Source organism: Mytilus trossulus, chromosome 2 (genome assembly GCF_036588685.1).
Source record: "Mytilus trossulus isolate FHL-02 chromosome 2, PNRI_Mtr1.1.1.hap1, whole genome shotgun sequence".
NCBI classification, from domain to species: Eukaryota; Metazoa; Mollusca; class Bivalvia; order Mytilida; family Mytilidae; genus Mytilus; species Mytilus trossulus.
Window position 1 is genome coordinate 93,467,376 of NC_086374.1, and position 19,281 is coordinate 93,486,656.

General features: G+C 32.6%; 1 protein-coding gene and 1 long non-coding RNA gene across 3 annotated transcripts; one reads left to right on the forward strand and one right to left on the reverse strand.

Annotated features, from left to right (window-relative positions):
• The first annotated feature begins 6,045 nt into the window (after window positions 1–6,045).
• LOC134705534 (uncharacterized) lies at window positions 6,046–9,396 on the forward strand. Of its 2 annotated transcripts, none has more exons than XM_063564252.1 (3): window positions 6,046–6,228; window positions 6,745–8,220; window positions 8,687–9,396. In XM_063564252.1, exons 1-2 carry the CDS (start codon window positions 6,160–6,162, stop codon window positions 8,197–8,199), a joined length of 1,524 nt encoding a protein of 507 aa, XP_063420322.1. In that variant the 5' UTR covers window positions 6,046–6,159; the 3' UTR covers window positions 8,200–8,220; window positions 8,687–9,396. The 2 variants fall into 2 exon arrangements, with proteins under 2 accessions (XP_063420322.1, XP_063420321.1); XM_063564251.1 differs by having other exon boundaries at window positions 6,745–8,150.
• Window positions 9,397–14,025: 4,629 nt separating this feature from the next.
• On the reverse strand, window positions 14,026–17,500 carry LOC134708394 (uncharacterized). Its single transcript, XR_010105835.1, has 3 exons — window positions 17,444–17,500; window positions 15,569–15,696; window positions 14,026–15,006 (listed from the first exon to the last, which is right to left on the reverse strand). It is a non-coding gene; the product is annotated as an uncharacterized LOC134708394 (long non-coding RNA).
• Between the last annotated feature and the right edge of the window lie 1,781 nt (window positions 17,501–19,281).

Genomic DNA, 19,281 nt, shown 5'->3' on the forward strand with positions numbered 1-19,281 from the left:
GGTCGTGTCACGCAGGGTAATAAAGATAATTATTGTATTCAGGGTTTTTTAAATTATCATAGTATCACAGACTTTTAATAATAACTACAATTATAACATATTATACCTCTGACGTTTTGAACAGTTTCGTACTGGTTGAAAGGTTTTTAATTCCCAAAATATAAAAAGCGATCTACGGTAACAAGTTTTTTTTTTTTATCATACAAGGACTTTATTGAACTTTCCAATATCGAGTTCAAGTAATCATATCAGAACTTTGATTAATCCTTTCGATGCAACTTCGTATCTTCGAAAAAAATATATCTCAGGACTAAAATCCTTCGTCTTGCAGCACTTCTCCGTAGACAAAACTTAATCCGATAATTGCGGGTCTGCGACACCATATGGCAGCAACGACAAAATTGATGGTGTAAGAATTTCATCAGTATTTCTTCCAGCTCTGTGAATGTGATGAACAATTTTAATTCTCTTCCTCGACGTGGAAGCAGTAATGGTCAGTATACAACACCTATTCTCAATTATGTCTTTATCGAATCCCCCCCTTTATATGACCAGCGGTCTGTCATTAAAAAAAAAGCTGTTAGATATTTTTCACATTCGCGTCGCGACGCTTTATTGATTATCCTTTTCACACTTTCATTGTCTGTATAACTTATATTTGAATATTATTGTTACTGAACCACATTCATACCAATTTAAACTTCTAGCTACCATAGCAAGTCACATACTTTTCAACCCAGTTCCCATTTAAAAAGATGAAAATGAGAAAAGATCCTTTTTAAACTTTCCTTTGCAACCAAAGGTAGTCTTGGTGCCATCAACTTGCGCATCATAAATTAGTTCTCTTGAAACTTACCTCCCTATTTTAAAGATCATTATGAACCTATCATTTCTTATACTTATAAGTCAATTGTAGCTTACACTTTCATTTACAAACACTTACAAAGTCTTAAACTTCTGATTGCATCTGTGCTAGTTTTCCATTCATGAATAAACTTGCTGTCCATGTCATTACCGTTACCGGTACCCTAAACATTAACAATAACTTATCCCTGACAAATGTGTAATCTAAAGGCCTGAAATATCGTAAGCATACATCCATCAAATAGAAACACAACTTCTAAATACTGATAGATGCGGTATGTCAGACAATGGATTGAAGGCGAAAAAGAAATACAAATCAGAATTAAGAAACTGAATGGGTCTTTTTAATAACCATGCTGCATCAATCTTCACAATTTTTGGGAATTTTGGATCTTCAACTTTGTACTTGTTTGGCTTTATAAATATTTTGATATGAGCGTCACTGATGAGTCTTATGTAGACGAAACGCGCGTCTGGTGTACTAAATTATAATCCTGGTACCTTTAACTATTCAAGACCCAACTGTTGCTAAACACTTACTTTCCTACTTTCATGACAAATAAATGTATGGTGTTGTCCCCGCAGATAAAGTCCCAAACAAAATTTTTTTGCGTGTAAACCACGTTACATAAACTGCTTGATAAGGTATTGATAATTCACATGGAAACTGATCATATACCCCCACGACACTTACTAAAGAGGAAATCCTGAATAATCATAGTTTTGTTCTATGTTCCTTTGGAATTTCAACCAAAGATCAACGAGAAGAGAGCCGTGGTGTAGTGGTTAGTGCATCGGTCTTCAAACACAAAGGTTCCTGGTTCGATCCCTATTTCATGCTAAGAGATAGCAATATCTCTCTCAGGGAAAAGACACCCTTGTAGATTTTGAAAAAGAGCAGGCTAATGCTCAGTCAGTACTCTCACCCGAAAAGTGGAAAGGAATTAATACAAGTTGTAAAACTTGTTTCTGAATCCACTATAAATAAATATGTTGAAATTAAGATGAAGAACTGTATATTCCATCACTGTATTGGATACCTAAACTACATAAGTGCCCTTATAAACAATTGTATTTTACTTGGTCTTTAAAGTGGTTCACAAAACCTCTTTCTCATTCATCAACAAGAAATTTGTCAGCAATAAAATAAAATTGAGAATGGAAATGGGGAATGTGTCAAAGAGACAACAACCCGACCAAAATAAAAAAACACAACAGCAGAAGGTCACCAACAGGTCTTCAATGTAGCGTAAAGCCTGGCTTCAAAACAATAGTATCAAAACATTGGACTGTTCTACTCTTTACACAAGTATTTCACATTCAAAACTTATTTCCTATCTTAATTTCCCTGGTGGTGGATTGTCGCTCACAGGGAAGCTATTAAACCGAGTTCTAAGAGGTGAAGTAAAAATCATCCCTTTGTTAGCTCTATGTATGTCATCCAGAGTGAGTTGATTGATCATTATGGAATATCTGCTTCACAGATGATAATAGATATGTCCCTTATATCGTTACAAAAATTCTGTCCACTTTTCCCGAATACGACCAACCGAATTAAATCATAAGCCTACTACTAACTTGACCATCACAACGGATTTCATATGTGGAGCAGAATTTACTTTCCCTTCCAGAGAACCCGAGATCACACACAATTTTTTATGGGTTTCGTGTTGCTCAGTCATTTGTTTATGTTATTTTTTGTGTACTATTATTTGTCTGTGTGTCCTTTTCATTTCCAAATATTTCCATCACACTTTTCTTAAGTACTTTTAAATAGAATTACTATTTAATCTATAATAATAATATTCTCTTTGCTGATATCACCCTGCTCATTCGTTCCGTATTCTCGTATCACGTCTTTGAGATTTGAATAGAACTTATCAGTAGCAATAACAATGTGTGAGGAGACGTTTATAGGAAAAAAAGTGGTATTTCATTTCCCCATGCAGCATTCGTTTTGCCTTTTGTGTACCCATGGCAGGTAAAGGAAGCCAACTTAGGAGCGCTGAAATGGAATGTTAGGGTACAATATAATTTTGCATTTATCTCTGAATAAATTGAAAACACAATGATAAAGTGAATTTAGTGCTAACACCACACATGACTGTTTTGTTCACGGGTGGGGGGGGGGGGGGGGGTCTCGAAAGTATCCTAAGATTCGTCATAAGACACATCTTAGACCAATTTTAGGATGGACTTAGGATCAATTTGAGAAACTCTTACGTTGTTTCTCGAAGCTATCTCAGACGAATCTTATGTTAGGACGTCCTAAACTTATCATAAGTCGACATTTTAAATCGTTAAAGATATTTTTTGATGAAACATTTATTAATGACGAAATTGTTTAATAAAATTGTTTACGAATTTTATAATAACATGTACAGAATTGAATGCATAATTAACAATGTAATTATATAAAAAAAAGATTGATATTTTAACTGAAAAACAATTTATTTTGAAATGAGAATTTAATGTGTAGTGTAATCGTAACGTGAACACGAAGTTCAAAGTTTAAAATCATGCACAATGTCTTTATTTACGAGTTAATAACCGATAAGAAGTGGTTGACATACAAAATGTTATACATACTACCGTTTTCCCATCAGCGACGTTACAATGTCAGGAGTAAAACAGTAAAACTGTCAAAGGGAAGGGGCAGAAATTGCACGGAATACCTACTATTGGGTTTTGCTGTAAACATTTATCGAAAAATATCAGTAGCTTCATATTCGTAGAAAAAAAATAGTGACTTTTCAGCTTTGACCTAAATTTTTACTTTATTTTAGAGAGGGTGGAAGATGTATTAATAGAAAAATTATACATTTTAAAACCATTCACATATTTCGAAAAGATTCAAAATAGTGACGTAATCCCTGTTTCAGTCAAAATGAAAATAAGCAATGAAAATAATTAGTTACAACCCTGCTTTGATAATCATGCTGTTTATGAATTCAATTTCAGAAACATAATCCGTTGTTGCTGTATTAAGTTGTATGTTTGTGTTTTTGTCCTTTTGATGAAAGATTAAGATTGGAAAATTAAGAGCTTAGCATATAATAAAGTGAAAATCTTTAAAAGTATTGTTAGCTATGTAACTATTATATATGTCTCAAATTAGAATCTCTTCGCGATAAGATGCTTGGGTAGATTAGACAATAAGGAACAAAGATTCTTTCAGTTTCGATTACTAGTACGTCATGATGAAATTAAGTGAGTTTCTTTAAAAGCTAACTAGTACATTCCTTTATTGGTTGACTGATGCTTCAGCGGCTTTAATAAATAAATTTTCACAAAGATGGACGAAATAAAGTCAACATCGTAGAATGTAAACTGATTTGTTTGCCTGTTTCAAATATCGTTATTTTCTAAATTGTTATTATTATAAGCTTTTTGATTTAAAAGAAATATGAAGTAATACATCAAGAAAAAAACCTATACTAATATATTGGTCGGTAAAGTCATCAACATTTTTTTTATGATTTACATACATGTACTCATTTAAAATGATATTTTAATTAAACTATAAGGAATAACTTGTTACGTGGGGTAATAAGGGTGCACTGCATATTTGAGGTTATTTCTTCAGAAAAACTATATCACAGTCTTACTTTATATGTATGATATAAAATTTCAACGAATACATGAATATAAAAAGAAGATGAATTCGTCCTTGTGAAAATTACAACAGCTTTGATTTGATGGAAATCTGTGAAGTGTACTATTTGCGAAAGATGTCTCTCACACGAAATTGAAAAAAAAATATATTTCATCTTCTTATTATTATTAACTTAAATCATCATTTGCTGAATCAGAAGAAATATTTAAGACACCTACACAAGCGTGCGCGTAATTTCATTAATAAAAGTTATATTTGTATTTGTGGTATTGTATGGGATATCAAATGTTATAAGTAATAATATAAACCATGAATCAATAAATATACAAGCATTACGTCCTTTTCGGTTAGGTACATTGCCGCGTTTCCCTTACTTTATGAAATGTGGATTCTATAAGAACCAAGAAGTTGCATCAAACTCATACGAAGGTGTTCACGATTTTAAGTAAACATTTTCGTTGCAATGACTTGACGGGCAAATATTTACATATTACATAGGTTGTCTTCAAACAGAGACAAACCCACAATAGATAAAAAGATGTACATGAATGTCTACTCCGTCGACCCATGATAAATTGTCAAATAGGTGTAACGGGACACAAAAATTAAAAGAATTCAACCACGTCATGACTAAAGAAACTTGTAAATAACGCCGGGAATTCTTATGATAACTCGATGATTAGAAAGTGTTTAATTTGTGATAAAAGTAAACATTTAGAAGGCGAAAACACTCAGTCTGATAACTTTATCATTGCATGTGATGAACAAATACGATATGATTGATTTTTTAAACATAATTTATAATTTTGGATATTTATTAAACACTGAAAATACAAATTGACTTACAATTTAGTTGGATATATTATAATTTATAAATGTATGTATTACAGACAAATAAAAAAAACCAAGTACTATCAAAATTTATTATATACTACTAACAGTTAACGAGGCTGGGATAAAGTCCCGGTATTTGATTTATCCACTAACAAATGTGAAAAACTATCAATAAAACATGATCTAAACAAACTGTCGAAATATGAAGTTAAATAATATTTCTTCATTTTTGTCTAGAAAATGGCTAAAATTTATAGTCGATTTTTTTTATTGTTATAATTTGGTAAAAAAGAATTAATAGAGAGCAGTTTTTCATGACTAAAAAGTAACATATACGTTCTAATTTTTCATCAAACCCAATACTTTCCGAGACCTCTCTTTTGATCTACCATACGATAAAGAATAAAGTTAATATGCAAACGGGAAAATGTGAATAGATAAAGAAACGAATCAAAAGGAAACAAAAGGGAAACAAAAAAAAAGGGAAAATGTGTCCAGTCAACTTTTGAATTAAAAGATTTTGGTCATATGAAAACAACTAGAAATGACTAAAAGAGAAAAGAAAGTGATCTAATGGTAATGTTTTCCTTTGATGGCTGATTAAATATGTGCATAGATTACACTTAATCTGACTAACTGTATTGACAGGTGTAACAGGAAAATTAAATGTATACATCATAGCTTTATTTGGGTGATGTTGGAATTACTGATAACTTGACTTCCGAGGCTTCCTGTAGCCCACTGATATACATTATAATGTTGTTTAAAATCTCCCCCATGTACGACATTTAGTAAATACAGTTCTTACATTTAGGATACAAACATTTTCTTTTTTCGTTAAAAAAATGGATTTAAAGTTAATTAGGATTACATATATATGGATGTTTTTCAGTTATTCTATTATAATTCAACAGGTATGTCGATTCTTATTTATTTAATTTTATACCGAGTCTTCTTTTATTTCTTTTTTTTCCTTTTTCCTATTTTGTATTTTCTATTCTCTTAGTTTTTACTGTCCGTCACATATATGCTTTCTGCCTGTGCCAAGTCAAGAATATGACAGTTGTTATCCATTCGTTTGATGTGTTTGAACTTTTTATTTTGCCATTTGATTGGGGACATTCCTTTGTGAATTTTCCTCAGAGTTCAGTATTTTTTGTGATTTTGCTTTTTCTTAATCTTTAAACTTTTTTTTATTTTAAGTTTCATTCGATTGACTGTACACAAACATGTAATCAGGGAATGTCAATTAGGGATTAATTTGCCACTGGATGTTAAGCAACCATCAATCAATCAAACAATTAGGGATTGAGGATGAATATTCTTTATGTTTTTCATACACTATTTTTTAAATAAAATTATGAATTCAAAAAACATTCTTTGTCTTGAATTAGTGATGTTGCTCAATCAATATATCCATTTTATTTCAGTGCCATGCTAACGATGTAGAAGGGGATAATCAATCAACATCAGAAATAGAACACATTCAAAATAATAAGACAGAACATAATTCAGACAACACTTTAATGAATATAACCACCAGCATAAATTCAACGCATGCGTCAACTGAAAATGATACTGTAGAAATGCAGAATGTGGAAAATAATTCAGAACAGCTATCTTATAACAGTAGTGCGGACTTAAACACACCCGCTATGACCACTGAACCCATGTCAACGTTGTTGGTATCTGATAGTTCTGAAATTTCGATTAAAAAAACAACGGTTTTGGATATATTGAATAAATCTCTGGAATTAATACTAGATCATTTACGGAATGTGACCTCATCTAGCGCAACAACGGAAACTCCCAAATTAACAACTGGATCTTTTGAGAATAAAACATCGGAGATTGAGATAAAATCCAATGAAACACAAATACAAGAATCGACGACAGAAGCAAGTAATAAAACTATTGGGAGTGAAACAAAGACTAATGAAACACAAATACAAGAGGCGACTACAGAAGGAAGCAATAAAACAACAGTTGAACAAAATGTTTTGTATACAACAGAAGAGCAAGGGTCTACTAAAATATCAGATGTAGACAAAAAAATTATGGGCGGAACTAATGCAACAACCGAAACCAATAGGACGAACGAAATTAATGCAAATAATACGAATCTTTTAAATAACAGTCGAATCAATTCGGTATTGAATGAGAGTTTACCGAAGTTAGACTTAATGGCAACGACGGCTGTTGTGATCAATACTAGCAAAGTCAGTGAACACAATGCTCAAACGACGCAATCGACTCCAATAAACAATATCACTGCTCCTTTGTTAAATCAAACTGACCAATCCTCTCTTAGAATAACAACAATTGGTGAAAAGGAAACTCGTAATACGATAGAACCATCGCAATCATTGGATAAGACAAAGACAACAACAAAGACACCTGTAACTAAAGTTACAATTTTAAAAATAGTAGCTACAGAAACATTTAAAGGAACTTCAGAAATAGATGTAAACAGTATTAAACGTACAGACACACCTACGTTAAAAACCACACCAAAATTTTCCACTGAACAATCGACAACATTTACAACAAAAGCAGGAATACAAATATTGGTGACTATGAATAATGAAATAGCAACCAAACCATCTTCACAGAAAACAATTGAAAAAGATATGTACAAAACTGCAGAAATAGGAGGCATTACTGAGAACTGGATGGAGTTCAACATAAGTGGTTTTGGTGTCAATGCTAACCTAGAAGTCCACAACCTTGGAGACAAAGAAGACGACCGATACTGGCCTGTGGTTGTGGCAGTGACCATTGGGATTCCCGCCATAATAATTATTGGTGTAACCATCATTGTAATGCATAGAAAAAGGTTAGGACGAAGATCACTCTCTAGACCAAACAAACTTGCTTATGCTTAAAACCAATGCTTTACTGGGTTGGTAAGTGTAATGTATCGAGTGCTAGATGCTTGCTTATTCATTAGTCACCATGTCTGTATGCTTAGTACTGTAGAGCTAGTTTAAAAATAATGTCAAAGTACATGCAATTTATATCATATTTCTTAACTTTTTACTAGACAAAGCTAGATTTAAGAAAATATTTGTAAAATAGCATTGTTCTTTTTTAGGTCTCCTTTTAATCAGATTTTTATGACAATTTTTACCTTTATATTCTTGTAATCTTTTTTCAGGATGCAATATGCTACTTTTAATTATACCATACAACTCGAATTATACTTCTACAGTTAATCCCTATACTCAAGATGAAATTTTGTTAAAGTTTTAACCAATTTATAATTTATATATCATTGTATATATACAACTGTCATATTTTATCGTGTCGGTGATAGATACTTTTCCCTTTTTACATGTAACATATATATATCTTCATTGTTTTTTCTTTCAGAAAACTTGAAAAGGCACGACAGGCCTTCAGTGGATACAGCTATATCACACCTCCGAGGGAGTATGATGTATGAGCGATCGTCTGGAGCTATTTATTTGGTGACGCAATCATTAACTGTTGATACGAAAGCATAAATGAGGAGCATAATCTCAGAATCTTTCATACACACACACACACGTGTATACAAATGTTTTTTACACATCAAGGATTCATCAAGGTCAATGTTGATGGTTATAGCTTTTATATGCGAATAATAGTTTGTTTGTTTAAAATGTATAACCAAACTTGACCTTAGATTACTTAGGCTAAATGTGTCGCCCCTTTTTGGTCATATAGCTCCTAACGTTTCTTCGTATTTGTATTTCCATGGTTTTCAAATGCTTACTAAACAATTTCTCAATTTTAAAATGAGGCACATTTTTGGCAGTTTAGTGACATTATCAAGAGGTTTGAAGCCCTAAAGTTTATATTTAAAATACAATTGAAAAATAAATATACCCTTATATCCGGCAAAACTAAAACTAGGCCATATCTGAAGCATGTTATATATATTGTTTTTAGTGGATTTATAAGGCATATGTATGTGCTCGGTCCCTTAAAAATCCAACTGGTGGTGTATATAAGTGCAATGTAAGTACCCAAACGTCTCCATTTTTCATCTTGATTTTCGTTTAAAAGTTTATTGCACATTTTTGTATGTTTATGTTACTGACTGAATACGTCTTCATTTTACAAAATTATTTTATCTTATGGTTAATGGTTATTTTGATAATCATACGTATTGGTTGTTATTTATTGTATATATACTGTTAAATGTTCTCCATGTAGGAAAAGGTATGAAATATGAAATAAAAAAATAAAAAGACATCTTGTTTTAGTAGTAAATATTTTTTTCTGCGTTATTTTTGTAGACCATTTATTTGTTATATGAAGATGTGGTATGAGTGCCAGTGAGACAACTCTCCATCCAAGTCATAATTTGGATAGTCATACCAATCACCTCTCTTCTGGTTATTCTCTTGTGAGTTCAGATAAATTGTCTAAAATGTCACGATAAAGGAACTTAACAAAATGTTCATTTGCAATAATATATCATGAACAAGGATAACAGGGATTACTTAGAATGTTGGGCAGTAAAAGAAACTATACCAAACACCAAAACATGGCGACTCTGATTTTATTTTCGTCTTGTATCGAAAAATTTAACCTGAGATCATAAAATTCAGTGGCTCTCGTTTGGTTTCTGTCTACCATAATTGTTTATGGTAGCTGGTTGACGTATATATCAGGCAGTTGGGCTTTCTTTACAAACCAACAAACCATTAAAATGGGGGACATAAGAATTATATCATTATTCCTAATTACCAGTGTTTCGTCATAACATCGCTTACCTAGTATTGACTTTAAATGAGAAACCGACCTCACCATGAAAAGTTAAAATTGGTCAAATAAACTCTATAAAACTTTAACAGACAGGTACAACTTACAAACGGTCTACATAAAATAATAAATAAATAACAAGAAGATGGATGATGTGGTAATTTGTCGGTTACACGCCATTATTCCGACAGCCCATTAGTCCGAAAGCCCATTGATCCGACAACCCATTAGTCCAACAACCCATTGCTCCGACAGCCCAATACTCCGACAACCCATAAGTCCGACACTTATCAAGACAAGTATTAGGGTATCAGGGTAAAATAAAACTTGTCTGTCTGTATTATTACGTTTAGATATGTAATAACATATTTTAAGAAATAACTTCGTATATACATAAGGCTGAGGTAGTTCGAATACTTTCTATACACGTGCACTCAATTCGAAATCTGTATGTAGAATAGAACAGAAAATATTATTTAAAGGGTATATAAACAGTATATAAATCAAGAACAACCAGTGATGGTGCGTGTTACTGATGATGCTCTCGCACAAATACTTTGTTGTTGAGTTGTGAATCTGAAAAAGCCTCACACCGTATAGGTGACTTATATAAACCTTGAAAAATCATTGTATTGTAAGTTCCTGCGAAAAATGTGACGAAAATTTTCAACTTGGCTGTCATGTGAAAAGTGTTCGGTAAACAGGAATTTGTTGAGTAATGATTCTGAAAACGTATCACACGATACAGCCGACTGCAATAAACCTTTCAGAAATCCTTTTTATGTCGTTCATGAAAAAAATGCAACGAAAATATCCATGGGACGGAAGGACGAACTGACGGACGGTACGACTGACGAGTGGACGGTTGAATGAACGGACAGAGGTAAAACAGTATATTCCCACTTTTGCAAGCGGCGGTATACTGATTGGGTCAACATTAAGACTTTACAATACTAATATCATAGTAATTATAATGATATAATTATCTGTATAACACCGTAAGCCTCAGTCACAATCGGAGCCAAAACAAAATAAAAAAAAAACCAATTAGCACATTGATATCAAATAACAGTCAGTATAAAACCATGTACTGCATAATTCAAAAGAACTATCAATATAATCACCATTTGTTTCCCCCATAATAGTAAAGTTTTCTTGTGTTTACATCGAAGATATATCATATTTATCTAACTTTTCAAAGTTCTGACATGTGCTAGACTGAATATGCTGAAAAGAGTTCTTCTCTCAAATTTTGATAATGCGAGCATTCGATTGACAAATTACGCTCATCCTCAACTCTACCAGCTGTACAATACGATTTTTTGAATATCTGGCATTTTCAATTCTTAATGTGATGGGTGAGCACCGATTCTTAATCAACATATGAACTTCCTTTCTGAAAATCAATGATACATTGTAGCTAAATATTTTCCCCCTTGAAAACAAACTTTAAATGAAAAATAAGTGTCAAGTATGCCACAAAACACATAATGTAGTTAGTGTTTACAATTAGACAATTTGAAAAAGACACAAGCAGGACAATAATGTCACACATTGTGTTAGATTTATTACTAGTTGTTACTGGCTTTTATACTGCACTCGTTCTTTTTGAACAGTCAAAATACGTTGACTGTATTTTTCTATGTCATAAATTTCATAAACAGTCACCGACCCGATATCACTTTTCCTCATGAATATTTTTAAAAGAAAAAGAAGTTGCCGCAATGTTCATGTCCGTCGTATTTGTTTTTCGTTTTGTTGTAAATCATCAGTCCTGCACTTCCTTCAACCATTATAAAAGAGTCATATTTTTCTAGATTTTGAAATAAGCTCGGGATATAAAATTGGAATCACTATAAATAAATTAAGTGTCATCTCTCAGACTATGTCTGATCGATCGCTTAAAGTGATGTGTACTGTCTCCGTATTTCGTGGATTAACATTCCCTAACATGATACCGTATTCATAATTGGAATTGCTGATCTTTTCTGAGTTGTCATCTTATGTTTAAGGATCTGGGTATGTATTTCAGGGGCAGATCCAGCAATTTGAAAAGGGGGATTCCCAACCCTGATTAAAGGGGCGTTCCAACTATATGCTCCCATTCAAATACATTGATTGGCCAAAAAAGGGGTCCCCCCCTTTTGGGTCCGTCAATGTATTTGTCTCTTTGTTTTTCTCAATTTTACTGACGCTACATCCCCCCCCCCCCCCCCCCCTGATACGCGAAAGGGGGTATCCGACGATCTAGTGAAAGAAGGTAGAACCAGACACACACAAAAACACAGCGAACTAGAACAGCACAAACTGAGAGGGGACACAGTATCAATGAAATGTTAAGAAAAATGAAATACTCAGACACGTAAAACGAAAGAGGGACCCGGGTAAGGACTGATGAGTAGTTGCAATAAGCATGTGTATCAACTCCAATGTACTTAAACTTACATCCCGCATGGAAAGAATAATTGGGATCAAAACGAACAACCACAAATATTACAGAGAACGGAGTTGGTACTTTTTAGAGAAAATTTACCCATACACATAAGAAAAATGCATTGTCGGAATAATGGGCTGTCGGAGTAATGGGCTGTCGGAGTATTGGGTTGTCGGAATAGTGGGCTGTCGGAGTAATGGGTTGTCGGAATAGTGGGCTGTCGGAGTAATGGTCTGTCGGAATAATGGTTGTCGGACTAATGGGATATCACCAATTTGTCTTCTGGTGAAAAACAGATCCATTGGTGTTTGTTTAATGTCTAATAGCCAACATATTGTGCATATTCTTTAAGCTTTTTATTGCACAGTATTTCAACCTCTACTACAGTGCTTTTCATATAGCTGTCTCGTAAATGTCTTGTTCACAATAGCCTCATTTTCATTATGAGACTTGGAAAGAAGAGAACTTTAAAAACACCACTACAGACTACTAAGTATATATGACAATTATGGACATGTTTTAGTGTCTTTTTCTATCGCACATTTCTTGCAGTTTATTCATCACTACTAGTATTCAAAGATCTAGATAATTATTCCATTAAAACAAATTTATAATAGTAGATCTTTGGTAGTATTTGTTCATTTCATCAAGTTATAACCTGTATAGACTGAAAGGAAAATGTGATACATGTATATATTTGTGACATCATCAAATGACTCGAGACTCATCATTATTTATGTTCAGCCATCCTCTTCAAAAGTAGGGAGAAATCTATCATCACCCTTGGCTAAGTGTAGATGGTATTCACTCTGAGTATGAGTCACATGAATGGTGAAATTAGTGGAGCAGGATCTGCTAGCCTTCCCGAGTTCCTTAAATCACTAACAGTTCTGGGTAGGATTCATGTTATTCAGAATAAATTCTCTATTTAGTGTTTTGGGTTTTTTTTGTTAGTTTTTTCAATGGTGTTGGTCAGTTTATGTCTTTTTATGAGTTTTCATAGTTACCTTGGTATATACCGACTCTTTTTGTCTGTTATTGAAGGTCATATGTTAAACACTAGCTGTCATATCTGGTTTATTGTGACATTTAATGGTTGTGTCATTGGCATACACCCTCACTATAGGCTTTGACAAGTAAATAATTAGACAACTTGTCCATTTTTTGTTGTTGAATATTGACTATTTTGTTAAAAAAAATGATGGAAGGGTAGGAACTGCAATGAGTTTGAAAACCAATAAAAACAGTTGCTTATTATTCAAAATCACATGGTCATCAGTCCTATAACATAAGACTTATTGGGTTAATATTGTTTGCATTCAACATTTTTTATTGGATTTAAAAAAAAAATATCAATGTGGAACAAACTACATGTATATCCAATAATAAATGTTGAATTCAAACTATATGAGCATACAAAGTCTTGCATAATAGAACTACATAGTCAGAGGAATGACAATACAGTTAAATATTAATTGTCATTCCAAATTGATCATGGAAGGGTGGCTAAAGATAGAAATGCATATTATTTAAAATTCTTTATTTACAAACATGTTCAAACAGATACAAACATTCAATGACCATTTACACCTATAACATGTACTCCCTATGAAATTATATATTTTAACAAGTCTCTGTCTTATATAATAGCAATTCATACAAGATATAAATCAATTACTGAAGCATGATTGATAAAATCAAAACAGTTTCTGTGACATACACCATAAATAATTATACACAGACACAAATCTCTGAAAGTCATAAAATGATCTTGAGCTTGATCAGAATATATCAAATCATAATTCATGATTGATGAAATAATTATCAAAAAAAAATACTTTTTTTATTTTCTGGTACTAGTTATTATAATCATGAAGAAAGTCATACGCTAAACAAAACCTGGTGCTGAAAATTAACAGATCACGCTAAAAATAGTAAATAAACCAAATCATGAAATTCAGACTTGATTTGTGAAAATAGTTTTGTTTAAAAATGCATTCAGAATCTATTGCACCAAGTACACTAAGTTAAATAACAACGAATTACAGAAGTTGAAATAATATATCAATCTTCAGTTTGTATCATTTGATTTGACCTGGAGACTAAAATTAGATGAATCAAGACTGTTAAATAGTTTGTTCTTTTTTTTTTAAATGCCGTATACAGATATAAGAACCTGCATGGCTCATCAGGAAAAGATTCAAATATGAACTCTAAAATCAGGATTTTTTTTATATATGATTACTACAAAAATATATCAACTTAAATAACTGAATTCCTTGGTTTCTGTGCATCTATATACTGGTACATGTACTCAATTTCTTATCATTGAACTTATAACACTCTAATGCACATATGAATATGAAACCATTTTAAATGAGTTGATATGATATTGATGTGGTTTATTTTGAATGTCCCATAAGTTCTCTCTCGTGCAGTGCCTGTGCATCTCTCATTTCCTGTTCCTTCACCAAATTTATTATCTCATTCTTCATTGGAGGAGTAACTATAAAAAACAAAAAAATCATCTTTTAAATACTAATCAATTTTTATCTTATACAATGTATAATATAAATATGTACATGTAACTATAATATTAATAACAAAAGATTTCAGCTTTTTTTCAAAGACAATGAAATAAAATACAAACAAAATAATTACAGATATTCAAAAGTCAAGAATTCAATGACAGAAAATGTTCTAAATTATTTTATCTTCAATAAAAATAGTTATACTAACTCATGTCAAAAAATTCTAGTGGCATAAAAAATTACTTTAGCAATAGTTTTCTGAAAGGGAAAATACCAATGTTTCTAAATCTCTTTTTTAACCCCTTCATGGCTCTACTTTAAATTATTTTTTACTGCTTATTGTTAAACACTATGTATATATATTTAGCTATTTTCTTCCAAAATAATCAATAGGAATCATTAATTTATAATCAAAGGATTTTGTTTTTCAGTAATGAGAGCCAAACCATTTTTTTAAGGATTTGTTTATACATACACAAGATAAAAGCACATTAAACAGATCACAACCTTATTAAAATGACATAAAATAATACTTACTATAAGAGATCTCATACATTTTGAAGGCTAATACGGACATAGAATACAACATGGTACCAACTAATCCTATAACAGTACTCTTATGTGCTATATCATACACAACATTCTTTCTAGGCAGCCTCATTTTCCTACAAATAAAAAAATAAATAAATGGACTTTTAATGGAATTATATAAATCGGGCATCAATTTGTTCATTTTTCATTTACCTCTTCATTTATGTAAGTTTCACCTACCTGCAAACCTTTATTTTTCCATATTTTAACAGTTTTCACAGAGACCCATCAATTTTGGCATTTTAAAAAAAAGGTTGGCAGGTAGGTGAAACTTACACACATGAAGAGGTTAATGAAAAATGAACAGATTGATGCTCTATTTATATAATTCGAAGGCCGTCAGTCAGCACCAGAAGCGACAAAGCAGCACATATATTTTGGCTGGGCAAATATCCCTTTTTTGATATGGGACGAGCTCTGACGTCCCACAGCCCCAGCTTGTCTGGTAAAACAGCTAGTACTAAGAATAAGAAAAACAGCTAGTACTAAGTAGTCCGAGATTACTCTGACGTCTGACGGCTGTTTAGTCAGACAAGCTGGGGCCGTGGGACGTCAGAGCTTGTCCCATATCAAAAAGTGGATATTTGCCCACCCAAAATAGATGCGCTACTTCCTCGCTTCTGGAGCCGACTGAGGGCCTTGGAATTATAAATATAAATCGGGCATCAATCTCTTCAGTTTTCATTTATCTCTTCATTTATGCAAGTTTCACCTACCTGCCAAACCTTTAATTTTCTATGTTTTAACATTTTTCACCGAGACCCATGATTTCTCCATTTTTAACTTTCACTTTCAAATGGATGTCAAGTTACGAGAGATTTCCTGGCCTGGAGACTCAAATATGCAAATATTTATATTTTGTTACCTTCTTTATAGGAGATCGATGAATAACATTTAGAAGCAACCACGTTTTTTCACCTCCTTTTCAGGCGATCGGTAACTAGCATTTAGTTCCGACCACGATAACAATCGGCAACTCTCAGACATTTAGGTAACTTACAGCGTAAATGAACGAGGTGTTACATTATGGTCATTTGCACTGTTTTCTCGTGGTCACGTGATAATCTTTGAAAATGAAAGGCAACATGGAGAAATCATGGGTCTCGGTGAAAAATGTTAAAACATAGAAAATTAAAGGTTTGGCAGGTAGGTGAAACTTACATAAATGAAGAGATAAATGAAAACTGAAGAGATTGATGCCCGATTTATATAATTCCAAGGCCCTCAGTTGGCTCCAGAAGCGAGGAAGTAGCGCATCTATTATGGGTGGGCAAATATCCACTTTTTGATATGGGACAAGCTCTGACGTCCCACGGCCCCAGCTTGTCTGGCTAAACAGCCGTCAGACGTCATAGTAATCTCGGACTAGTACTAAGTTGCAAATTGATTGGGCTTCAATCTCATCAAAAACTTAGTCTAGTCTAAATTGACCAAAACTTTAGTCTGAAGCGGGTCAGATGGAAGGACTTAAAGACGGATACACTGTAACACAGACCGAAATACGTAATGTTCGAAATACACCTTATCGCTATTTGTCCGCCATTACTGGATATCACACAGGTTCCCGTAAAATGTTGATGTCATAAAACAAAATATCTGACGCCACAATAGAAAAGTGATTGTTGTATGCGTCATAAAGGTCAAGCTAATAGCGATAAGATGTATTGGGAATAAAAAAAAACATATACACCCCCCTTTTTAAGTTAATTGGTTGCTTCCTTATGGTAATAAAACATATCCAAGCCTATCCTATTCTTGAAACTTAATGATATATGTGTTAGTATGGTATTGCTTTTTCTTCACATATAAGCGTATAAGTACCTTATAAATTAAAATAATAATTCGTCAAGAGCAAAGTTAGGTAACCTTGGTTAATTAGACGCTTGAAGGAAAATCTCGAAAACGTTTTTTTTCTGGTCTCACTAATTAGCGACAAAAAGCGTCAAGAAGCGAGAAGAAGGGGTACAAGTCAAATCGGCACCTGGTCAAATCGGCACCCATAGAAAAAGTCAAATCGGCACCTGGATAAATCGGCATATAGTCAAATCGGCACCCATTTAAAGTGAATTTGGCATCCAATAATAGATATAATATATTTTATAAATTTAAAAATGTATAGATGTATTTGTTACCAAATCACAAGTTCATCCAAGTCAGGATCATATATACTGTTCCCAGACCAAGTTGACTAGTTTAACAAAACAAAAAGTTGTTTTTATTATTCATCCCTTAAAGTCAAGTATTTAAACAATCATACATGTAATTCATAATTTATTTAAAAAAATTTTTTTTTTTTTGGGGGGGGGGGCGGTATCAGGCATTACATCGTCAAAAAGCATCTAGCAATTACAATACACTGATAAGTTAAGTATTCAAAATCAATTTAAAGTTTTCCCAACATTCTATGACTGATGCTTGATAAGTTTTCTTTTCAATAATAAATAACTTACTTTGTTCTTTATTTGGCCTTTTGAATTTATTTGGATTCGAGTGTCACTGATAAGTCTTTTGTAGAAGAAACGCGCGTCTGGCATATAAACTAAATTTAGTCCTAGTATCTATGACGAGTTTATTTATCAGGTACTAAGTAAATGTGATTGTTGTTTTAAATCAGTATACATGGTATGAAGGTAGTTTATATTGATATTTTATTCTTCAAAAACTTCACAAGAAACGACAAATCCCAAGCTGTTGTTTATAACCATGAGACAATAAGAAGCAATCAAATGGAAAACTATGAGTCCCTTTCAAATATTTAAACTTCCATAAGAGTCCTACTAAAATGCGCCCGGGAGCGCCCCGTGTGAAGAACAAGCACCAGGGGAAAGAAAAGGCGCCCGGGGAAGAACAAATAGCGCCCGGGGAAAAGAAAAAGCGCCCGGGGAACAAAAATAGCGCTCGGGGAAATTATTTAGATATTTTATTGGCATGGGACAACCTTGTGTCCGGCAATGAGATAAGTTATGCACATTGATCTTTTTTTAAATTTTAGACAATTTATTTGCAGATAAGGATAATAGACATTTGTAATAAAACACAAAAACAAGTATAAATGTTTCAATTTTAACAATAATAAATGAATAGGCCTACTATACTATTTCGAAAGACAGATAATAATCGATCGCAGTTTATGCGGAATATTAATAAAATGTAAGACTTTTTCAAAAACGATATCCAAAATGAAAAATGTAAAAAAAAAAACTTAAATTTCGCAGATAAATATTTATCTAATCAAAATGAAAAGTGCACATAATAAATCAGCAGATAAAGCAGTACTATACATGTACCGTAGTACAAACAAGGGGGTTAAAAGCAGGGGTTTGGTTTAAGTTAAAAATTAAGCATTAACACCCTGATAAGCATTTTCATTAAGACAGTTGTAGTTTTATAAAAAGATATAACCATATCTTTATCAGCATCTGCATAAAAAAAGGTGTTCACCATGCAGTTGCTAAAATATTAGACCTAAGGCACTGATTATTTTTAAGTAACAAAATATACGTTTTGATCGAGGACAATATCGTTCATGATTCTTCTATATACTCTCATGTTTATATTTATTTACTTATGTATATACAATTTTGCAATCTAAAATCTAAATGCAAAAGTGCAACAACCGTTTTGTTGGCTTCTTCATACTTTTATAAGAGAGGGACGAA